At 33.0% G+C, this 21,110-nt stretch overlaps 1 protein-coding gene across 1 annotated transcript; it reads right to left on the bottom strand.

The window, feature by feature from the left end:
* Positions 1-434: 434 nt before the first annotated feature.
* LOC149769947 (nucleoside diphosphate kinase 7-like) lies at positions 435-21,010 on the bottom strand. Its single transcript, XM_089949626.1, has 9 exons — positions 20,893-21,010; positions 19,512-19,622; positions 15,946-16,112; positions 13,455-13,616; positions 12,158-12,312; positions 10,508-10,663; positions 9,628-9,863; positions 5,722-5,829; positions 435-2,508 (listed from the first exon to the last, which is right to left on the bottom strand). Exons 1-9 carry the CDS (start codon positions 20,893-20,895, stop codon positions 2,476-2,478), a joined length of 1,131 nt encoding a protein of 376 aa, XP_089805752.1. The 5' UTR covers positions 20,896-21,010; the 3' UTR covers positions 435-2,475.
* Between the last annotated feature and the right edge of the window lie 100 nt (positions 21,011-21,110).

Below are 21,110 nucleotides of genomic sequence, written 5' to 3'. Positions count from 1 at the left end.
CCTATTCAAATCCAAAATGCTGTTTGCTTATCTAAATTTTTTTCATATATCTGTATTTATAGATACTTTTGTGATTATTTTTTTTTTTTACGGGTAAGTAACAAAACGTTATGGGTACATTCAATTTGATAGGTACACATCTCTACCAAAAGTAGGTTAGTGTGATCTACCATCTAAACTCACGTGATTCTTGTATGATTTCAACAAGTCACTCTGTATTAAGGATACTTATGCATCAAGGAACCTTGAAACCATCATAGGGCCTGATATTCCTCACCATAAAATAGACATTCAGTGACATACTTTTGATGAGACAATGTCCATACTGTCTTTGGATTAAATATTTGTCAAGTAAGCAAGACAGATGATCTTTGGAGTTCCAGTTCATAGTTTGTAGTTAACTCTATACAAATAAAACACACTGATAATGCCTCTAACATAAGTCAAAAATTTTAATGCAGATAGTGAGTAATACAACTCCTTGCATGGATTTGCCTTGTAAAGGCCAAAACAGCAGACCAAAAGAACAAAATTTACATGAAAACAAATTACAAATGTTTTGTTTCCTTATATATATATATATATATATATATATATATATATATATATATATATATATGCATATGCTGTACATATATCTACATTATGTACTGAAAAATCACAAGGAGGCCTCAAAAGGATTGCTATTTCTGATGGCATATTACTCATGGTGACAAATTTCTCCTAAGTTCGTTTAATTCCAAGAAATTTACATATTTTTATCGCACTCATTCACTTTTAAGCATGTAAAAGGAAATAGGAATTATGAAAAGGTTTTTTTTTGTCTTTCCTAGTGTGGAGAGAACTCTGCAATTCTTCTTATATGAAAAACCATACACCTTATAAAAAAAACTGGCAAGGCAATTTCAAATGTTTCAAATGTTTTAACATCATCTCTGTCCAACACTCTTAGCTGGATGCTAATAATAGATTATATTATTTTTAGAAAAGCTGTTCTTTCTTTCAAGGTTTTAAATAATTTAGCACCAGAGTAGCTTAATGTTTTTCAATTTGTAAGGAACAATAGCAGAAGGAGTACACGGTCAACTGCAAACAATGATTTATATATATGGAAAGTACACAATATTTTCAGTTTGCAATGAACATTAACACAAGGAGCACATGTCCAAGTGAAAACAATGATTTATGTATATCGAAGTTCAGACTTGGTAGTTAAAATTTTATTAGCACAAGGAGTACGTTGCCAAGTGAAAAATTTATATATACCCAAAGTTGGAATAATGTATACCCCGAATGTTTGTTCTTTTAATATTATTCCTCTGCAACTATTTTAATGAGGCCTCCTGATTTTATGACTGCATAACATTTGTATGTGATAGATTTGATATAGCTATATGATAAAAATATATTAACCCTATATAATTTATATTAACTTCTGTTAAATTTGCATTTTGATGTGCAGTAGATGTTAACCTTGTAGATGTTTACTAATTACATGTATATTTGTTTTAATTCCATGGCCATAATGTAAACTAGCTGCTAGATGCTTATGTCACCATGGATAAATATTATTATTATTATTATTATTATTATTATTTTTTCTTTACATCCTTTACTGAAGGATAAGGAGAGATCTACTTTGAGTAAATTATATGACGATTCCTCTTCACTGTTTTCTACGTCTCATGATTTATTTTAAGACACCTGCTTTGTAATGCTCTGTTTTATAGTAGCATGTTTGACAGCATAGGCTATATTATGCCAAATGATTTGACAAAATTATTATGGGAACAATGCAAGCCAATATCAAGCTTTTATTTAACTAAATACATGTACCTTCTAGATAAAAGTTGGGAAAATTTAACAGCAGGGACCGATAATGTAATCAAACTGCTTATCTCTTATAAAAGATAAGCCCATGATTGATAAAAAACCTAACCCCACCCACTTTTCCAAAATTGTAGAAAGATTTTATCTAACAAAGTTATGCAAAATGATTAGCCCAACTTTTCCAAAAATTTAGATGGCTGACCCCCATCACCCCAAAAATACACACATGCACATCTTTCATCATGAGAAATATTGTAAATATGTACAGAGAAACAAAAATTCCTTATTGTCCAAGTACAACAGTTAGGATCCTTGATTGTATATATTTGTTTAATTAGTGTCAATTAATCTTTTTAATTTTTTTATATCATCCTGAAAATCAGCCTAACATTAATGACTGAACTAAGACTATATGCACAAGAATGAATGAGAATGTAGAAATGCATATGCATGTCAATGTAATCTATATTGTTTTTTTAAACTAACCACAATTTTTATTTGAGTCAAAGACACAAATCATGTGTTTCCTGGAATGAATTTTATATCAGGGTTTGTGTCAAAGCAGGAGAAACAGTCTTGACCAAGTATCACAGTAAAAAGATTTTAAGGTTCATAAAAAACGAGTCTTCAGTTCCATGTTTGACATCAACGATCAAGAATCTTGAAGAAATATTCCACCTGTAAAATAAAATAAAAACATTAGTAGTTAACCTTTGTTCTCTTGTTATGTTAAAGGACAGAACTGTTTTAGAAATTTAATCTCTTTTCATGTGAATCATGCTTTAGACATTTCATTCTGATAAATGCTAAACAACAAAGCTTCTGTAAGAGGTCACTCCATTAATGAAGCATTAATTTTTCAACTTTATCACTGTACTACAATTATCTCAGTACAATTAATGGTATTATGTTTATTCCTCTTCTTTGTTCATATTGTTAAAAAAAATGAACTTTGTCATCTTTATCCCTGTATAAAATGTTACATTACTGAACAATTGAATTTATCCCAATTTTTCCTGAATAAATGTCCACGTTACCAAACAGTTAACTTTATTATCTTAAACCTTGTATAATGTTCACATTATTGAACAATTAAATTTATCCCATTTTCCCCCTGAATAAATGTCCATGTTACCAAACAGTTAACTTTATCATCTTAATCCCTGTATAATTTTCACATTATTGAACAATTAAATTTATCCCATTTTCCCCTGAAAAAATGTCCATGTTACCAAACAGTTAACTTTATCATCTTAATCCCTGTATAATTTTCACATTATTGAACAATTAAATTTATCCCATTTTCCCCTGAATAAATGTCCATGTTACCAAATAGTTAACTTTATCATCTTAATCCCTGTATAATTTTCACATTATTGAACAATTAAATTTATCCCATTTTCCCCTGAATAAATGTCCATGTTACCAAACAGTTAACTTTATTATCTTAAACTCTGTATGATGTCCATATTACTGAACAATTAACTTTACCATACTTGTTTTTGTATGATGTCCACATTACTAAGGACTTTATCTTGTGAATCACTGTATAATGTGAACACTTGAAAAATGAGATGGTTCTCAGTTTTCATCATATTGTATATGGTTCTCAGTTTTCATCATATTCTATATGGCCTCTATTTAGCAGAAAAAATGTTATGCCTTGCAAGCAACTATTTGAATTATAATGTTGATATTCATAGCAATATTTTTTCTAGAACTTGAAAAAGAGAATTTCAAATCAAATGTCTTGCTAGACAAACTCAATATAGTGGATCAATGTCACTTGTATAGACCTTTCAAAATGCAAAACTTGTGACTTGGTGAATATAGGAACATAAAAAAGTATTCTTCCAAGTTAAAAAAATATATATCTTGTTGATTGCAACTCAAAATCTTATGGTTTTTAATTGGCTTCCATTTTTCCCATGTGACTCAAGGGTATACAGTCAAGCTTGCCCTAACAATTACCCTTATATAACAGTCACCTGATCTTACTGTCATTTCCATTTCCCTCTTTGAAATTTCCAGAGTAAAATTCATGTGTTAAATGCTCAGGTTCTTTCTGCAGTCAATACCCAGGGGATTCATAATCAAATGGTGGCTTCTTTACTGTTTACTCTAGAGTAACAACCATGGAAATTAAAATGTCTCCTTTACCAAGAAAGACATTGACTCAGTAAAGATATGTTACGTGAAATGATGTATGAACATGCATGATCATGCCTTTATTTACCGTACTCAAGCCGATAAGTCAGTGTAACTTTAAACTGACTAACCTTCCTGTTGCATTATTTTAAGAATTTGAATAAGGTCTAGCTATTGCTAGCAAATTTGTTGGTTGGGTCAACATTTGTGGCAAATTATCATTTTATAGCCCACCAACCCCCAAATCCATATTCCTTTTCTGGGAGTGGGTAGGTGAAGAATACAATCATCAATGTACTAATTTATTAATCAGAAATGAATAGTGGGTGACTAATTTTACCATGAAATTGCTTAATTTTATCAAATTTGACTTATTTTAAGAATTTATATCAGTGTTTACTGCTAAATAATAAATCTGGGATCAATATTCCTATAATCTATTCCTACAATTAAATATTGCTTATAATACAAAAGATGAAATTCTGCTTTCAAACAAAGCACCTTACTATCATACAAAAAGACTGTAATTATTGTGAGTAAAGAAACAACAATAAAAAAAAGTATTATAATATTATGAAAAGTCAGCATAAATTTGTAAGCACAAAATTTGGTCAACAAGTCAAAGGCGAAGAATTAATGAATGATAATTCATATAGTGAATTCTCTGAATAGAAAATTTGCCAATTGCCTGAAATAATAATAATAGAATAAGAATAATAATGATAATAATAATAGTATTCAGTGCATGCTATTTGTTCCAGAACCAAATATGAACAGTGAAGCTGCATTCTGAGGTCACCTGAAATAAAATATTCAGTTTGGTCTTTTTCCCATGGGTGTCTGCTATTGAAAGGTTTGACTGAAGACTTGTATTAAATTTTCCTGTACTGTATCTGACAGTGAGGAAAATACAAGTACCAGTCACCAGAATCAGTGACATAATGTTTTCTTATCTTGAAAACCTTTTACCACTTAAAATATCAATTTACCATGAAGTAAACACAGCAATATTTAAAGAAAAGGCATCATAATTCAGAATGCAGATTTTCAGTTAAAACTCAGAAACTCCAATGAAATCAAAGATATTTACATCTCAAAGTGTAAACCAAGATCTTCCATTACATATCATTACGATTCCCATCAGAGATGCTTTTCCATCAGCTAACACAATGTCTTGTGATTTTTAAGATTCATAATACCTAAAAGTCATGATATCATATTTTTATTGTGTCACGCAGCGGTTTAAATGGCACTGTTTCACTCCACTGATTCAAACTGAATTTTGACATGTTTCCCTAAATCAGGCAATGAAACAATTAAGATCGTTACTCTGGGTAATATTTTATATGAACCAGTAAACCTATAATAATGACCTCTGCTTCACATCAGCAGATATGAGATTTACCAGTTCATAAAACTTAACATGTATGGTACCTTAGAATAGTTCAGACTGGAACCTCTGTTGGCACAGCACACTGTTGGAGATGTGGGTTCCAGATATTTGCAGACTGATGCGTGTTACACATGCTTAAATATGTTTTATGTTAGTTACATATAAATTTAGAATCAGTGGTAACTTAAGTATGTTTTATAAAACTAAACCAAGTGACATCTTGATGAAGTTAAAGCTACTGAAAAGAAATTATTATACTGTACAAGTTCATTGTATTTCTCTCCAAGGCATTTGTAATGACCTTCTAATTTTACAACTTTTCTCAAAAACTGTCATCAGGAAAACATTACCTCCAATAAAGCATCTTCTGGCAGGTCTGTACAATGAACCGCATTCTTCACTTTGTCATCACCAAAGAGGGCTCGTAATGTCCGAGGCCGTAGGTGACGAGCAATTTCCTACGGATCAAAAAGAAAATGCAAATGCATTATGCTTCCTATATGAAGGCAAGTCTGTACAGTGGACTGCTTTCTTCATTTATGACCAAAATGGGCTCACAGAGTCTGAGGCCAGCAGAAACATGGCTGTTATATCTCACTTCCCACTAACATGGGCTTGATAATTTACCCTATGACCAATTATACAAAACTGGCTGTTGCTAACAATGGAGATTTATTTGGGTTTATTATCTCATTAATCCAGTTGCAGTGAAGCCTGTCTATTAAAGAAGCCAATAAGCCATAAACTGTTTGTTTTGATGATGTTATACTATCTCTCTACCAAAAATGTTTTGTAAATAATTACTTCAGTTGATTCTCTATCAATTGGTCATACTTCTGGTACATAAGTGAATTCTCCCCAATTTGAAAATTTCTTCAACATTACTGTGTACATCATTCTATTGCTGACTGCGTGACATCATGATGTATCAAATTTGATGTTCAAATTTAACTACTGCATATAAACACCATGGCTCAGGAATATTTTGACTTACTTCTCAAGGAAACGCCAGCAGGATACAGACTCAGTGTGTGAGAATGAATATGGTTGTAACAAATGGAAACACATCTCTTTAAAAGGCACACTAACATTTAGGGATGTACAGAAGAAAATCGATGCGTGTTCTTAGCGTATTGATTTGTCAGTAATGATATACAGAGTATGCTGTTTCAAGCAAAACATGTATTGATTCATTATTGATAACACCAAATATTTTCCTATGGTTGATATAAATAATGCATTTCAATTTAACATGTGATGTTCAAATTTCCTCTTTATGTTTTGTGTTGTCTGTGTATAAGACAAGACTCTCTGATGTTTTATGTTATAATTGTGTTGTTTGTTTTTTTGACAAAACTCTTTGATGTATCATGTTATAATTATGTTTTCTTTGTATTAAAGAAGACTGATGCCTATGTTTGTCACTAAATGTAAATGAGTCTTAAAAGTGTTTACTTTCTCCACATTGCTTTCATGACTCGGGGGTTTAGGATTTTGATTCTTCATTGTCAAATTCTGAATCTTGGGAATTTCAGCCAATGAGTCAATGACTCTTCAGTTTCAAGTCCTAAGGTAAACTCTGTGCTGATTAGTGGTGTGCACTCAATAGCCGTAATTGCCACATAAATGACTGACTGTATTGTAATTAGGTACTGATAAATATTGCTACCAAGCTGTCAGTGTAATTCATCAAGCCTAAAGTTTTATTATAATAAATAATTTGTCCAACCTTTACCTTAGTGTGAAAAAATGAGAAGGATTGTGTGTATGTCCAGACAAGAGACAAGAGTCTGCACCTAAAGGATAAATAATGATGACAACGTATTCAAGTGGAAAGATTAATACAGCAGTTGATCCATAATATTTCATGCAATCAAAGCATCCACAACACATTGATAATGAATTATAAATGTCATGATTATACATTCAAAGTCGAAATGTGCCCAAATAGAGGTCTTTGCCCACTTAATGACTGTAATGCCAAAATGAGTCCAAACAGAGCTCTTTGTCTATTTAATGAGTATAAGAGCTGGCAATTTATTTATTTATTTTGAGGTGGTGGTATGGAGGATATAGACTGTGAGTCAGACAGGGTATTTGTGCATTTAATTAAGTGAAATACAATGTTTTAAAAAGGAAATAAAGATATAATATTAAGCTTCATGTTATTTGTCATACATTTGATAGAACATTTCAAGTACAACGGTTTCATGCAAACTTGTCAGCTAATGTTGAAAATTCACAAGTTTTTAATTTTTTAAAAATCTGTACAATTTTGGTAATGGTATTGAAAACAGTACCATGTTATATCTGGAACTACATTATAACAAAGCATGTTTTAATTAGAAAAACTGTCTACAGAATCACAACTTTTACCTAAGAAGAAAACAAGAAATATATTTAATGTCAAAATTCAATATAAAACAGAAAGCAAAGGATCCTGTTTGACAACAGAAAATCAAGTCAATACTTATTTAGTGTATATTGTAACTCAACACAGGCTTTGATACACTTAGGTGAACTTTCAATTAAATTATGTATGAAATAAAATTATATATGAAATCATGGGTCATACTGTCTCAATACTGCACCACTTCTCCCTTCATTTCTTTTATCTATAACCATTTTCTTAATATTACTGTCCTTTAATAATGCCAAAAAAATTTAAACTGGGCAAATACCAGCAATGTGGCTTGGCCAATCTAGGACAGGAATATTTTTTATTAACCAGGTGCTTGTGTAGATAGTAATGTGTTTGGTGTCATTAACCTATTGAAAGATTTAGGAATCATCATGAAAACTTGTGCTGTAGGTAAACAACATCAATTTTCATTTAAAATGTCCACATAACATTCACTTGTCTTATTTTCTATGAATATGCACAAAGGGTGGGTGCCTGCAATGAAATGGCAGCCTCATATGAAACTCAGGACCCTGTTTTGGATGTATCTTTTGTCCAGATTTTGATGCTATTAGGATAAAGTAAGACAGTTCTTTCATCAGTGAAGAAAATACTACCTAGTCATTATAGTGATGCCCTAAGCACCAAGATGAATGTCTCACTTTTTACACTAATGTCAACATTTCTGACGAAATTCAATTTCTTATTTCTTGATGCATTCGATGCAGTTTAGTTTTATGGTTTCAATAAAAACTTTTCCTCCAAATCATCTCCTGCATAATGCTTTCAACTTTTGTCAGATTTCCATGACTTAAAATTTTTATAAGTTTCCTGAAATCTGAATTGAGTTTCCTAGGCCTTCCTGTTCCTTTATGGTGTTCTATTACCTGTTCATTGTAACTATACCACACAACTCTGTACAAAATGTATCTGGAAATTATTCCAAGGTTTTGCAATGACTTCTGACTTAGTTATTCCCTGCTTGACTTTCTCCTCAGTTGACCGCTCCAGTGACCTAGTGGTTAGAGCATCCACCTCGGATGCGGGAGGTCATGAGTTTGATCCCTGGCCGAGTCATACCAAAGACTTATAAATATAGTACTAACAGCTGCCTCGCTTGGTGCTCAGCATTAAAAGGTTAGTATTAGGACTGGTCGGCCTGGTGTCAGGATAATGTGACTGGGTGGGACATCATGCTACATGTCTGCGGCATGATGCCCCAGTGCTAGACATCACTATAAACTGCCACACTGCAGACATCATAGTGATATGACTAAAATTTTTTTTAAAGCTACGTTAAAAATCCAAATCACACACACACATTTTCTCTTCAGTCAGTTTTCTGCTCTCAAATGCATCTATTTTCATACATTCACTTACTAATGTAATCAACTTATTCTCAGGGGAGGCAACTCTAAAAAAAATAATCTTGATGTGGTAGTTTTAGTTGCCTTCATTGACGCAAGCAAATCAAGTCAGACTGTCCGAGTTGATATTTCTAACAAATAATGTTATAGAATATATTAAAATTTCTTAATCGTTTCTTGAAAAATTATCCAACCCATACAAAAATGAAGAAAATTATGAAACTGTACTCTAACTGTGTAAGAATAAGGCAAACAGAGACACTATTATGCAAACATACATGTACATGTTATGTGTTATTTTTTTACTTAAGGGCATTACAATACATTATATGTTTGCCAAGTTATGGTGGTCAGAAAAGGCAGACATATGGAAAGATGGAAGATAAACATAATTCATAAATGGTCCTTGCATTTTCATAAAAGGCTCTTACAACACCTGCAAAATGTGTTCTACACAGTACAGATGTCTAGATATTCTTATAACTTACAGGATCAGCTGGTCCAACCATCTCTCTGAAAGCAACAGGTGCATTTTGTGCCCTGATCTCCATCGCTATGCTAGGCCCTGATGTCAGCTCATTTACCATAGCATTATACTCCTGAACGACTCCCTTGTAAACCTCATAAAACTCCTCTGCATTAGCCTTCTCCATGAAAAACATCTGCAGCATGGAAATCTCAAAACCAGCCTCTGTTACGGCATTGATGATTTTTCCAGCTTTACCTAATGAACAGAAGAGAATAACAAATATTCTAATTATTGACATTAAATAAAGAAAAATAAATCCACATTACACATCTAATAAAAACTTCTCTCTAGATGAGAAATGTATTATCATTTGCAAGGAACACCATGGACAGATTTTAAATACAGCTGTTTACAATATGGAGGTGCCAGCTCAAACAAATCATTGATTATCAAAGACAAAATTATGAATATGGTACTGTTAGGATGGGTTTGGCTGTGACATGTTTTCTTATTATATTTCTCTCTTGACCAGTCTAATGACAGGCCCAATTAAATCTTTCACAAAATATGGGAATTATCAATGAAGAAATTATGTATATTGTAGTGTAAGGATCAGTTTGGTTCTGACATGTTTTCTTGTCATCATATTTCTCTCTTGACAAGTCTCATGATATGGCAAATTAAATCTGTCCCAAACTATGGGGCTTATAAATGAAATGAAGAATTGTGTATACTGTAGTGTTAGGATGGGTTGGTAATGACATATTTTCTTGTCATTACAATTGTCTCATAACATCTCTCATAATAAGCGGAATTAAATCTTTCACAAACAATGGGGTATATTGAAGAACAACTTGTGTAATTTAAAATCAGCTTGCTTCTGAATTACTTCTACTCACCATCAAGAACTGCATGTGGCTTGATGATGCAGCATGTGCAGTCATCAAATTTGGCAGTGTTTTTACGAGAAGGCCCAACACTGGGAAAGAAAAACTCCAGTTCCCTAGCTGCTGATGCCACGCTGTCAGAACCATGACAGGCATTCATGGTCTTGTCTGTGTGTAAAAATAAAAGAACAAATAAAGAAATAAACATATAACTGAAATTAAATATACAAATTTATAACTTGAACATAAAAGGATCCAGCATGTAAGGTAATCAATGACCAAATAATGGAAAACATTAACGTCATTGTGATACTATGACCAACACTGTAAAGCAGGCATGTGAAACCTACTGCTTGCTGGCCAAATGTGGCCTGCAACTTTGTTTTTAACTGCCTGTTTAAATCATAGGATGTGGCTTTAACAATCTTTTGTATCTCATGACTTTTATTTTGGATTATTATCTATTCCTAAAAAAAATAAAAGTCCCTTTAAATGTATAAGGGAAACAATTAAAATGCCCTCCCCATCTCATTGCCAGAATCATGGATAACCATATTCCTTCAAACAATAAACTGTTTATGGAACACGTATGCCTTGTCACAGTTCATGAAGCTACCTAAATGAAAAACTCAACCAAGGTGTGATGGATGGGCAGCTATACATGGGTTAACACTGTATGCCCCTACCACTGCATAAAAAAAATGTGTTTCTCTTTTTTTAGTAGTCTTTGAGGGGCCCCGAGTGGCCGAGTGGTATAAAGCACTCTCCGTTACATATCACTGCCATCTCACCTCTGTCTGTATGGGTTTGAGTCTCGGATTCGGCCAATGTGGGTATGTGAGAAAGCTTGCCAGTAGCATCTCGTGGATCGGTGGTTTTTTCCGGGGTTTTCTCTGATTCTTCCTCCACCATTAATGCTGGCCGCCACGTATAGCCTATCATGTGCTGAAAAATGGCATTAAACCCCACAACAACAACAATAACAATAGTAGTCTTTGTACTTTCTTCATTTGAAATATTAGCAAATTAATTAATACATTTGTGGGTTTTATGAGAAAGTACTTGAGAATCCACAGAAAAATGGCTTGCTTATCATCCAAAATAGCCTTGAAAAGTTACAAACATAAAATAAATTGTTGAAAATCTAGATCACTGACACTGATATAACAAATTATATTTTTTTAATACTTGTTTACTCATATGTAGAGAAAACAAATCAAATTGTAAAAGCAGAATAAGAATATATCACCCTTATTAAAAGAGAAAACCATTATAAAGTCTACACCATGACAATTTTAAACTATTTGTTTATTTTTATTGGTAGTAGATGATGGTAAGAGATTAAAACAACGCAGATTCTGTTGCTGCATTTGAAAAGATGTATTTTTCAATGTTTCCATTTTTTTGATAATTGTTGCTATCTAGAAGAAACTAGGCAAATAATGTCACTTTGCATTCATCAATGCATAAAGTATGATTACAATGTTGTGTGACTTATGGGATAGCCTTACATTGTATATGTGGATGTGGTTGCTTGGACTTTAATTTTTCATTCATATGTTTGTTCTGAGACAATGAATGAAACATCTGTATGTTTTGGGACAGACAAGTGTTTTGTGATCTAAAACCATGAAAATATGGTAAGTTCCATATATTACTGACCTTTTCCAAACCTAGCTCTGATGCTGGTTGGGTTTTCTTTTCTAGCCACAGCACTGTCTGTTGGACCAAGCAGTTCTCTCCATCTTCCCACAGTTCCTTCACCCATCAGCTCAAATGCTATCACAGGACCACTTGTTATATAGCTAAGGAGATTGCTACAATGGTACAGAGGTTACTTCATGTTTAACCAAAATAAAAAAATAACATCTTAGAATTATAAATCCAGTGAAATACGATAATTTTGGGTATGGATCACCAAACAAAGACTGTTCATGCATGTGCACACACAAATACACACATAGAGAATCTTAAAACATACAAATGAAATGAATGCAGCAAACAAAACAATGGTATATGATAGCATGTAAAGTGAAAATAGGCAACAAATTTAATGTGATATTGCAACCAACTCTTGTTGCATTTAAATATTTCATTTTTCTCTTCTGTAGCTCATTAGACATTATAAACAGTAAATGAAACCTTGATTAACTCTATTAATGAACTCATATACAACAAAATATTACTTGTATTTATGTAAATGTAGATATCAAAAACTGTTCTGTCTTTGTCAACAGTACAAAATGTGAAGTGACAGTAAACAATCTTCATAATGAAGAAGTTTGGTATAATGGAAGTTACACTTCCGTTCCTACAATATTTTTTCTCCTAATTTAACTAGAAAAAAAACATCAAGCTTCAACCATGGTATAAAAAACTATTTTTGAAAAAACCAATTTGATATGCTGATTGAATGATACTGAACATACCGTATATACTCACTTATAAGTTGAGCCGAAATACAAACAAGAAAAGGGTGCCCTGAGTGGCCGAGTGGTCTAAAGCGCTCTCCATTACGGATCACTGCCATCTCACCTCTGTCTGTGTAGGTTCGAGTCTCGGATTCGGCCAATGTGGGTATGTGAGAAAGCTTGCCAGTAGCTTCTCGAGGGTCGGTGGTTCTTTCCGTGGATTTCTCGGGTTCTTCCTCCACCATTAATACTGGCCACCATGTATAACCTATCGTGTGCTGAAAAATGGCATTAAACCCTACAACAACAACAACAACAACAACAACAAAAAGCAAACAAGAATGATCCTGAGCTGCCATAGCATAATGTGCCTGCAGATCATGGTCTATGTTGTTTGTCCTACTAATCACTCCTAACAAACTGCACAGACCCAGATCTACCAGTGCATTATGCAACAGCAGATCTGGGTCTGTACAGTTTGCAGTTGGACTCATTTTATAGGCAAGTATAAATGGTAATAGTAGGGTTATATGCAAAGTGACACTCACTCTAAGAAAGGTTTTCCCTGATGTTCTTGATAAAACTCAAAAGCTTCATTTCTGTTCAGGTGACACATCTTCAATTTTGTTATCTTCATGCCACTGCTGTATATCAGGTCCAGAATAGAGCCCATCTTGGCAACTGCATCAGGTTTTATCATCCCCAAAGTTCTGAAATAGGAAATAAACACAGATGAGCACAGAGGAAGATTGATGAATAGTCAGCAAGTTGAAAATATCTTCATACATGTACATCATCAGCTGTGTAGCAACTGCCTAAGCAACCCTGTAACCACCACCCAAATTTCCATCAAACAACATTTTTAATTGGGAAGAGGGCCCCATTATTATGTGGGTGGGATGTGAAGCCCAAAATTTCTTGCTACAACACTGACATACATATAATTATTTCATTCTTTAAAATGAACGAGTAAATAACTCTGAATATAAATCATATACATACAGTGGAGCTGTTCAGCACAACCTGTTCCTTATCTTAAACCAAAATAAACACACACACAATGGAACTGTGAATCTACAATCCATTCCTCATCTTAAACCAAAATGCACACACACACACACACACACACACACATAATGGAACTCTATAACACAATATTAGGGATGAGGAACACCACTGTTCCTCTTGTCATGGGCAGGCTAAAATTGGCTAAGTAAAATTAAACTTCGCTACATACTCATCCCTAGGCCAAAGTGATGCAGATTCACACCTCAAGAATAAATCTGAATGTATTTTCTACCCTTAATAAGTTCTAAATTTCAACACCACTTAACATCACTTAGTGTGCATCAATTATAGTTAACTTTTGCCTACTTTACCTACAAGCTGTCAATCTAGAACATGTTGCAAATATAAATAACACCATTTTTTACACAGGTACTGGATGAGAACTTAAGACTAAAAAAATGGATAAAAATCATGAATATACTCTGTGGCTGTTTCACACCAAGACCTCAATTTCTTTATAGTGTTCAGATTTGCAGTGACATTTTTCAGTAAATTAGGTATCAGTCTGATGTTTAGAAAATTTCCTTGTCAACAAGCCATCACACATCTTTAAAAGTCAGACCTCTGAGATATTAACCAACATAACACCAAATTTATGTGATTTTTTTTGGATTAAGCAATGAAAAAACTTGCCTAGGTCACTGATATTTTCAATACATTATCATGGCAAATGGAAGACACTGGCAGATATTTTCTTTTGTAAGTATAAAATTACTTTTGCACAGGAGAAATGATGTCAACTTACACTGGAAATAATTATTTTAGCTGTTTTATCCAATTTCCACCAATGTTTACATTTGCATGCTGTTCTTGGTCAAAATTTAACTGGAGCTATGACCTAGAAATGTTCTAATTATTTTGGTCAATCAGCAGTATTCTTTTTAATGGCACCCATGAGTAGCTCTCTAGAATGGACATTTACTCAAAATGGATAATTTAGTACAAAAGTGGATGGAAATTGAGACCACTCAAAATTCTTTCTTCAAATGTAAGCTACTGATATTTTACCTGTGAAGTGTAATTACATACTTGTATAAACATCTGCTGCCTCATTGCTTTGGTGTGGCTATATATTAAAAGCAGCACATTCTTGAAAATACAGGTGATGTGGGACAAGCATAACAATTATCAGATCTGATTAAAAGTATAAAATTTTGCCATTTTGGTTTGTTTACTTCTAATTTATTTAACTCATAATGATGTTTGATAGCTGCTTGAGAGGAACATTTATTGACAATAAAATTGTTCCAGAATACTAAAAGGTATCACTGTAAATGTGATTCCCAATTAAAAAAAATCAAAGGCTATGCATGCAAGAGCAATATCTTGAGTTACAAACCTTGTCTCTTACTATACGTTCATCTAAGGGGACATGTATTAGAACATATTTTTATTGTTTTGACCCATTTTAGCATCAAGCATGAATCAGGTACCTGTGTTGTTTTTAGTAAAAGTGTTAGCAGTGTGCTGTATTGAGTATAACGAGGACAGGGATGAGTAACTATTGCAAGTCATAGGAACGAGTACTTGAGTAACTGTCAGTGCTTGAAAAAACATTCCTGAACCATACAATCCATTCCTTACCTTACACCAAAACACACACATGCACACAAATTGTAACTATTACACAATCCATTTTTTTATCTTCAATCAAAACACATATACACAAATGGGAACTTTTAATGCAGCCCATTTCTTATCTGAAACCAAAAACACATAAACCCACTGAAGCTATTTAACACAATTAATTTATTATCTTAAATCAACACATGCATATTGTTACCTATTTAAGGGTAAGGAATATACATGCATTTGTGCATACACATCCACTAGAACTGTGTAAGATAATCCATTAGTTATTTTAAGCCAAAACACACACAGACATCAGCTGTTTAATGCAATCCATTCCTTATCTTAAACCAAAACAATTTACACAGCATTTCTGAACATGTTGTATAAATAATTATGTACTTCTCTTTTTTCATGGTCAGTCGGTTTCTGGTGAAGTCATCTCCATAGTCCACAAAGGTGAGTTGTCGTGAGAACAGGTTTATTGTGCTACCAATGTATAAATCTTCTAGACCAATGTCATCTACTTTGGTTCTCTTCAGGAACATACGGTGATTTTTTATGTCAACCTAAACAATGAGACAACAATAACTGTATATACTTACTTATAAATCAAGTCCAAGTGCAAACTGAACAGACCCATGTCTGCCTTCACATATTGTGGTGACAAATCTGGGTATTTATGTTGTGCTATGAGTAATTAGTAGAACAAACAATACAGACCCTGATTTGTCGGTACATTATGCAATGGCAGATAAGGGTCTATGTTGTTTGCAGTTGGATACAACATATAAGCAGGTAAAGACAGTAACTCTGGAGAAGTATAACATGACAGATTAATTAAATTGCTTCAAGAACTGTCAATAAAGAACTAAACATGAACTAATCTCTAAAGAAGCAAGTCTGTGAACTCAGTGTCATTCTAAGCATCAAAGATATATTCATAAAGAGTCATTCTTTGCAATCATTTTAAATGAATAAAATATGCATGATTTATTCCCTGATTTCCAGAAATTTTTTTTTGACACAGGCCCAGGGCTGGTGACTTAAATAAACTCACAAGCCCTGACTGAAATTTGAATATAAATTCAATAGGGTTCAAATGGGTAGGAAGGTAATGAAAGTGTCATTAGTGTTCATCTCTACACTCACTAGGGACTGGATGGTCCTTGTGTTCAAACTTCTCTGCTGGACTTTCTGAGTGAATCCTGGTCAGAATCGAGTCGACATATGTTGTTTGCCATATGTGTAAAGAATTAACAGCCCCCCCCTTTTGTTTTTGCTGGCATGCTTCACAAAGTAAAACTCTGTCAAACAAGAGTTCTGAAATTTATATTGCTGGGCTTTGCTGACAGCTAATTGCTTCCTAAATTGGCTTCAAAAAGGAACTACACTTGAACACTATTCTGACAAATGAAATGATCATGCTTTGCATTCTATATAAGCAGTAAAATCTGACTTCAAAGAAACGTTGCTGCTGTTCACAAACTTATCAAAAATATAATACATACGGCTTAAACATTCCCATTCAAGGCAATGGTATGTCATAACTGTTGTTCTTGTACTCACATCTAGCATCTCTTTGATTTACCAATAATGAGTTGTTCCACTTCCTGATCCTACCTATGCCAATCAGCACAATGGGCTCAGCCACTGCATCCTTCAAACACATCTCACTAGCTATTGTGAGCCAATTAAGTAATATGTGAAATGGTGGTTTATACCTGACCTCTTTGCATCTAATTGTTACTATTTAAACTGACCAAGGGATAGTTTTACATCTAACTCCAATCATGACTATTTGCCATTTATATATGCTATATGTCACAGGCATATACTGAAAGTCATGTTTTGTTTTTTTTTCTATTTTTGAAGATTACTGAAAATCGTGTTTTCTCAAAACATGACCATGTCAAGGGGTTTAGGAGTATGCCATGCTTCTATCTGACCAAAACCAGATCTCAATTTTATGTAGGACAGTGGTGATATGACTCAGAGTTATGGCAAGTATGTCAACATCTTGAAAATACATTTACACATTTCATCAGCATGATCAAAGTTTCCTCAGGCAAACAATAATTCTTTTGACAAGCCTGATGGGCACCCAACTTAGAATACAGGAGAGGCACAATCTAAAAGTAGAGGGGCCCTGGGTGTCTGGCTATCTGATTTTTCGAACACTGATGTCTGACACAATATTTCATATTCTACTTGTCAAAGTGAGCATAATAAATAAGAGTTCAATATTTGTTAAGTGCATGTTTTCAACAGGATCAAAGGGATAATAATAATAATAACAATAATACTTTATTTATAGAGGGTGACTCATTAGTCAAGGACTATTCTCCCTTGAGGCACTTTAAAGGAGAGTATAACAATGTGCATTACATGAAAGATAGCAGCTTATTTTAACATTTTAGTATTAAAATACTAAATTCCATTATCTATTAGAAACACATATGTGCTCATGATATCTCTTCTTAAATACTGAAATATTTTCAGCGGATTTTACATGCAGTGGAAACTTGTTCCACAGAGCTGTACCAGAGTATTGGAAGCTCTTTTTAAATTGCTCTGTTCTTGGTTTTGGTGCTTGATGGTTTCCATGTGATATTGATCTCAACTGGTATTGTGTTGAAAAAGTCCTGAAGATACTAGTGGTGCAGCTCCATATAGACATTGATGTATAGTATTATGTAGATAATATGGTTATGCAAAAACGGCATCAGAATTACCTAAATATTGTCATTTAAATGAGGAAAAGAAATTATTTCCACTTTCCAGTAAAAGAAATACAGTTTTCTCCCTACACATTCATAGGTTATCAATCCTGATACGCTTAACACATACCCCCAATACCCCATGACAACTTTTGATTTTAATGTGGACATTCTTATTGATATACACAAATACCAGTGACCGAACTCCTGGACATTTCCAGTTTACTGGCTTTTATGTTATGCATACAATTCGACAAATTAAAATGACTGATGATAATTGCTTGATGAAAGAGTTAGCTTTCAGTTTCTAGTGTTAATTAGTTGATAAGAGTATTGCAAATCTCACCGAGGTACATCTTTTCATTTCTTAAGCTTGATGCTATACATCACCTTCTTACCAAAACAAAAACAGCAGGCCACATGCTTAGAATAATATTTGGAATAATTAAAAGTGCTTTTGGCCAAAATAATGTCACAGATATATCAGAAATTGAATCATACATAAGAATTTTGAACTGCCATGTTCTAACTATTTCCTGAATTTTCAATAAGAATTCAAGTCACTTATTAAGTACAGTTACGATAAGCAGTTCATGCCTAAATCTAAATACAAAAGAATGGAAGTATCTTATATGATGTATACTGACTGAATTTGTGGCAAGTGATTCAAATCTAAGAGAAATTTATTTCAATTCTGACAAAAAAATATGGATGATGATACACTCTCAACCATTTCTTTTTCTTGTACCTGAAATAGATTATCTACAAAGATATTATAGAACTATTAGTGGTATACAGCATTGCAAAAGTTTCTTTGACAGAAGAAAACACTTAATCCTTTCATGAGAAAAGTTGTTTCCTTTAAATACAGGAGGCTCAAATTAAAACCATAAAAGAAATAATGATTCTGTTCATCTGCATTTGAATGGAGAATTTGTATATTCTTGTTGTTTATAATTGACAATAATAATCAGTATCTTAAATTTTATGTGTTTCAAAGAGACAGATATTATGGACCATGGCTTCAAGTAAAAAGCTTTCAAAAATGTTTTGGGGCAAACAAGAGAAAGATAGCTGCATGGTCAAATAAGGCAGTGTCACCATCATGTCACAAGGAATCACCTATTCAATGAATAGACATAAACAGGTGAAAAACTTTTGACCAAAGTTTTAAAGAACTTTTAAGCACAAACAAATTAACATAAAAACAAATGAGTACAAACACAATTGGATAACTTCAATACAAACCATTTCAACTGACTTATCCTTGCTATAGTAGAGGAACTGGTATCTTCTAATTAAAGCAGCAAAGGCGTCATACCACTCCACAATAAAACAGTATCTGTCATCACTTTCAGCCTAAAAACACAAAATTTCAACTAAACAAATATTTAAAACTGATGATGATCAGATTACAATTTTGCTATAAATAATTAAAAGACACTTAGACAAAATGTTCAAACTGTATGGTTTCAAACTTTATCTATGCTTTTGAGTTTGGTTTGATTTATGACTATATACTAACCTCAACATACAGAGGTAGTAAACAGATATATATATATATATATATATATATATATATATATATATATATATATATATATATAACAACAAATGTCTAATGGAAAATGTCACAACGATAATGCTAAATAAAGCTTTACCTCATTCAAGAATCATGTCTGTGCCATAAGTATGACAGATAAGCAATTTAAAAGCTCTTGATATTTAGCCAAGTAGCTTCTGTTAAACCTGATTACTGTGAATTACATTTAATGTGCTAGTCATATACTTTGTTTCAAGGTTCAATATAGAGAGGTCCTACAACTACTCTGGATGCTTGCAACTACACAATGACACCACAATGGAATAACAATGAATTAGCTGAAACAAAATCTTATAATGATATCTGCAGTTTTATATACCTACCATTTTAATCTAAAAAGTTAATACATGTGTACTGTACCAAGTATGTGCCTTTATAGATGTGCAGTGTATTTTATCAGGATTTAATAAATGCATGTCATAAATAACTTCTAATGTATAAAGATAAAACTTAACAGTTGTTTATCCTTGTTACTGGTGCTTTGGCAGTGATTATATGCTACGACAAAAGCATCATAAGAATTAGCACTGCATTTAACAGCACAGACATAATCACAGAATACTGAAAACTGCATGTACGCCACTGTACAACTTCACAAAGTGCAATATGTAAAATTCTGTTAATAAATGTGATAATGAGGTACTCTAATGTTAATGAATAAGTATTGAAAATGGATTAAAGATAACTCTGAAAAGCGAAATAATGGTTAAGTTACTGACGCGAACTTGTAGCTTGTCAAATAATTTGGCTAACACATTTTACAAGTCATTTTTTTTTTTGTCAACCAAAAGTTGCTTCAAAATTCAATGAGGCTGTTCTCCACTTACTGCGAAATATGGGATGAAATGAAACCTATACTATACTGAGTACTGTACAGGTATACTGGTACTGTAATGACGATGGATTGTGCATGAACACGCTCGAAGATGGATAAGCAACAAGGCAATAAACTTGCTATATCACAATAAGGAAAGAACAGAATCAACATAAAAGAAAGCAGTTGTTATCACTGTTTGTGTAGATTACCATTCTGAGTTTTTATGACGTCGAAAACGGATTCTTTGCTCAAGTTCGTTTGAAAACACACTCGCTTTGGCTCCCTACAGTTGTTCTTGGCAACAATTCCCGTTTCGCTTTGTAAAACTATCTGTGATTGGTTCATTGTATAACTTCCTTCAATTGACTGGTTTTCTATATGAAATAGAATCTAAAAACATGATACAGGTGATTGTGACTATCGCTGA

Source organism: Sinohyriopsis cumingii, unplaced genomic scaffold (genome assembly GCF_028554795.1).
Source record: "Sinohyriopsis cumingii isolate HCF-2022 unplaced genomic scaffold, ASM2855479v2 utg002964l, whole genome shotgun sequence".
Taxonomy (NCBI): Eukaryota; Metazoa; Mollusca; class Bivalvia; order Unionida; family Unionidae; genus Sinohyriopsis; species Sinohyriopsis cumingii.
This window is presented reverse-complemented; position numbering and strand designations above follow the sequence as displayed.

Coding starts and splice junctions, on each gene's coding strand:
- LOC149769947 (XM_089949626.1), bottom strand. Junction 10,664..12,157: donor CAGAGCTAGGTTTGGAAAAG/GTCAGTAATATA, acceptor TTTTACACACAG/ACAAGACCATGAATGCCTGT. Junction 5,830..9,627: donor TGGTTGGACCAGCTGATCCT/GTAAGTTATAAG, acceptor TTTGATCCGTAG/GAAATTGCTCGTCACCTACG.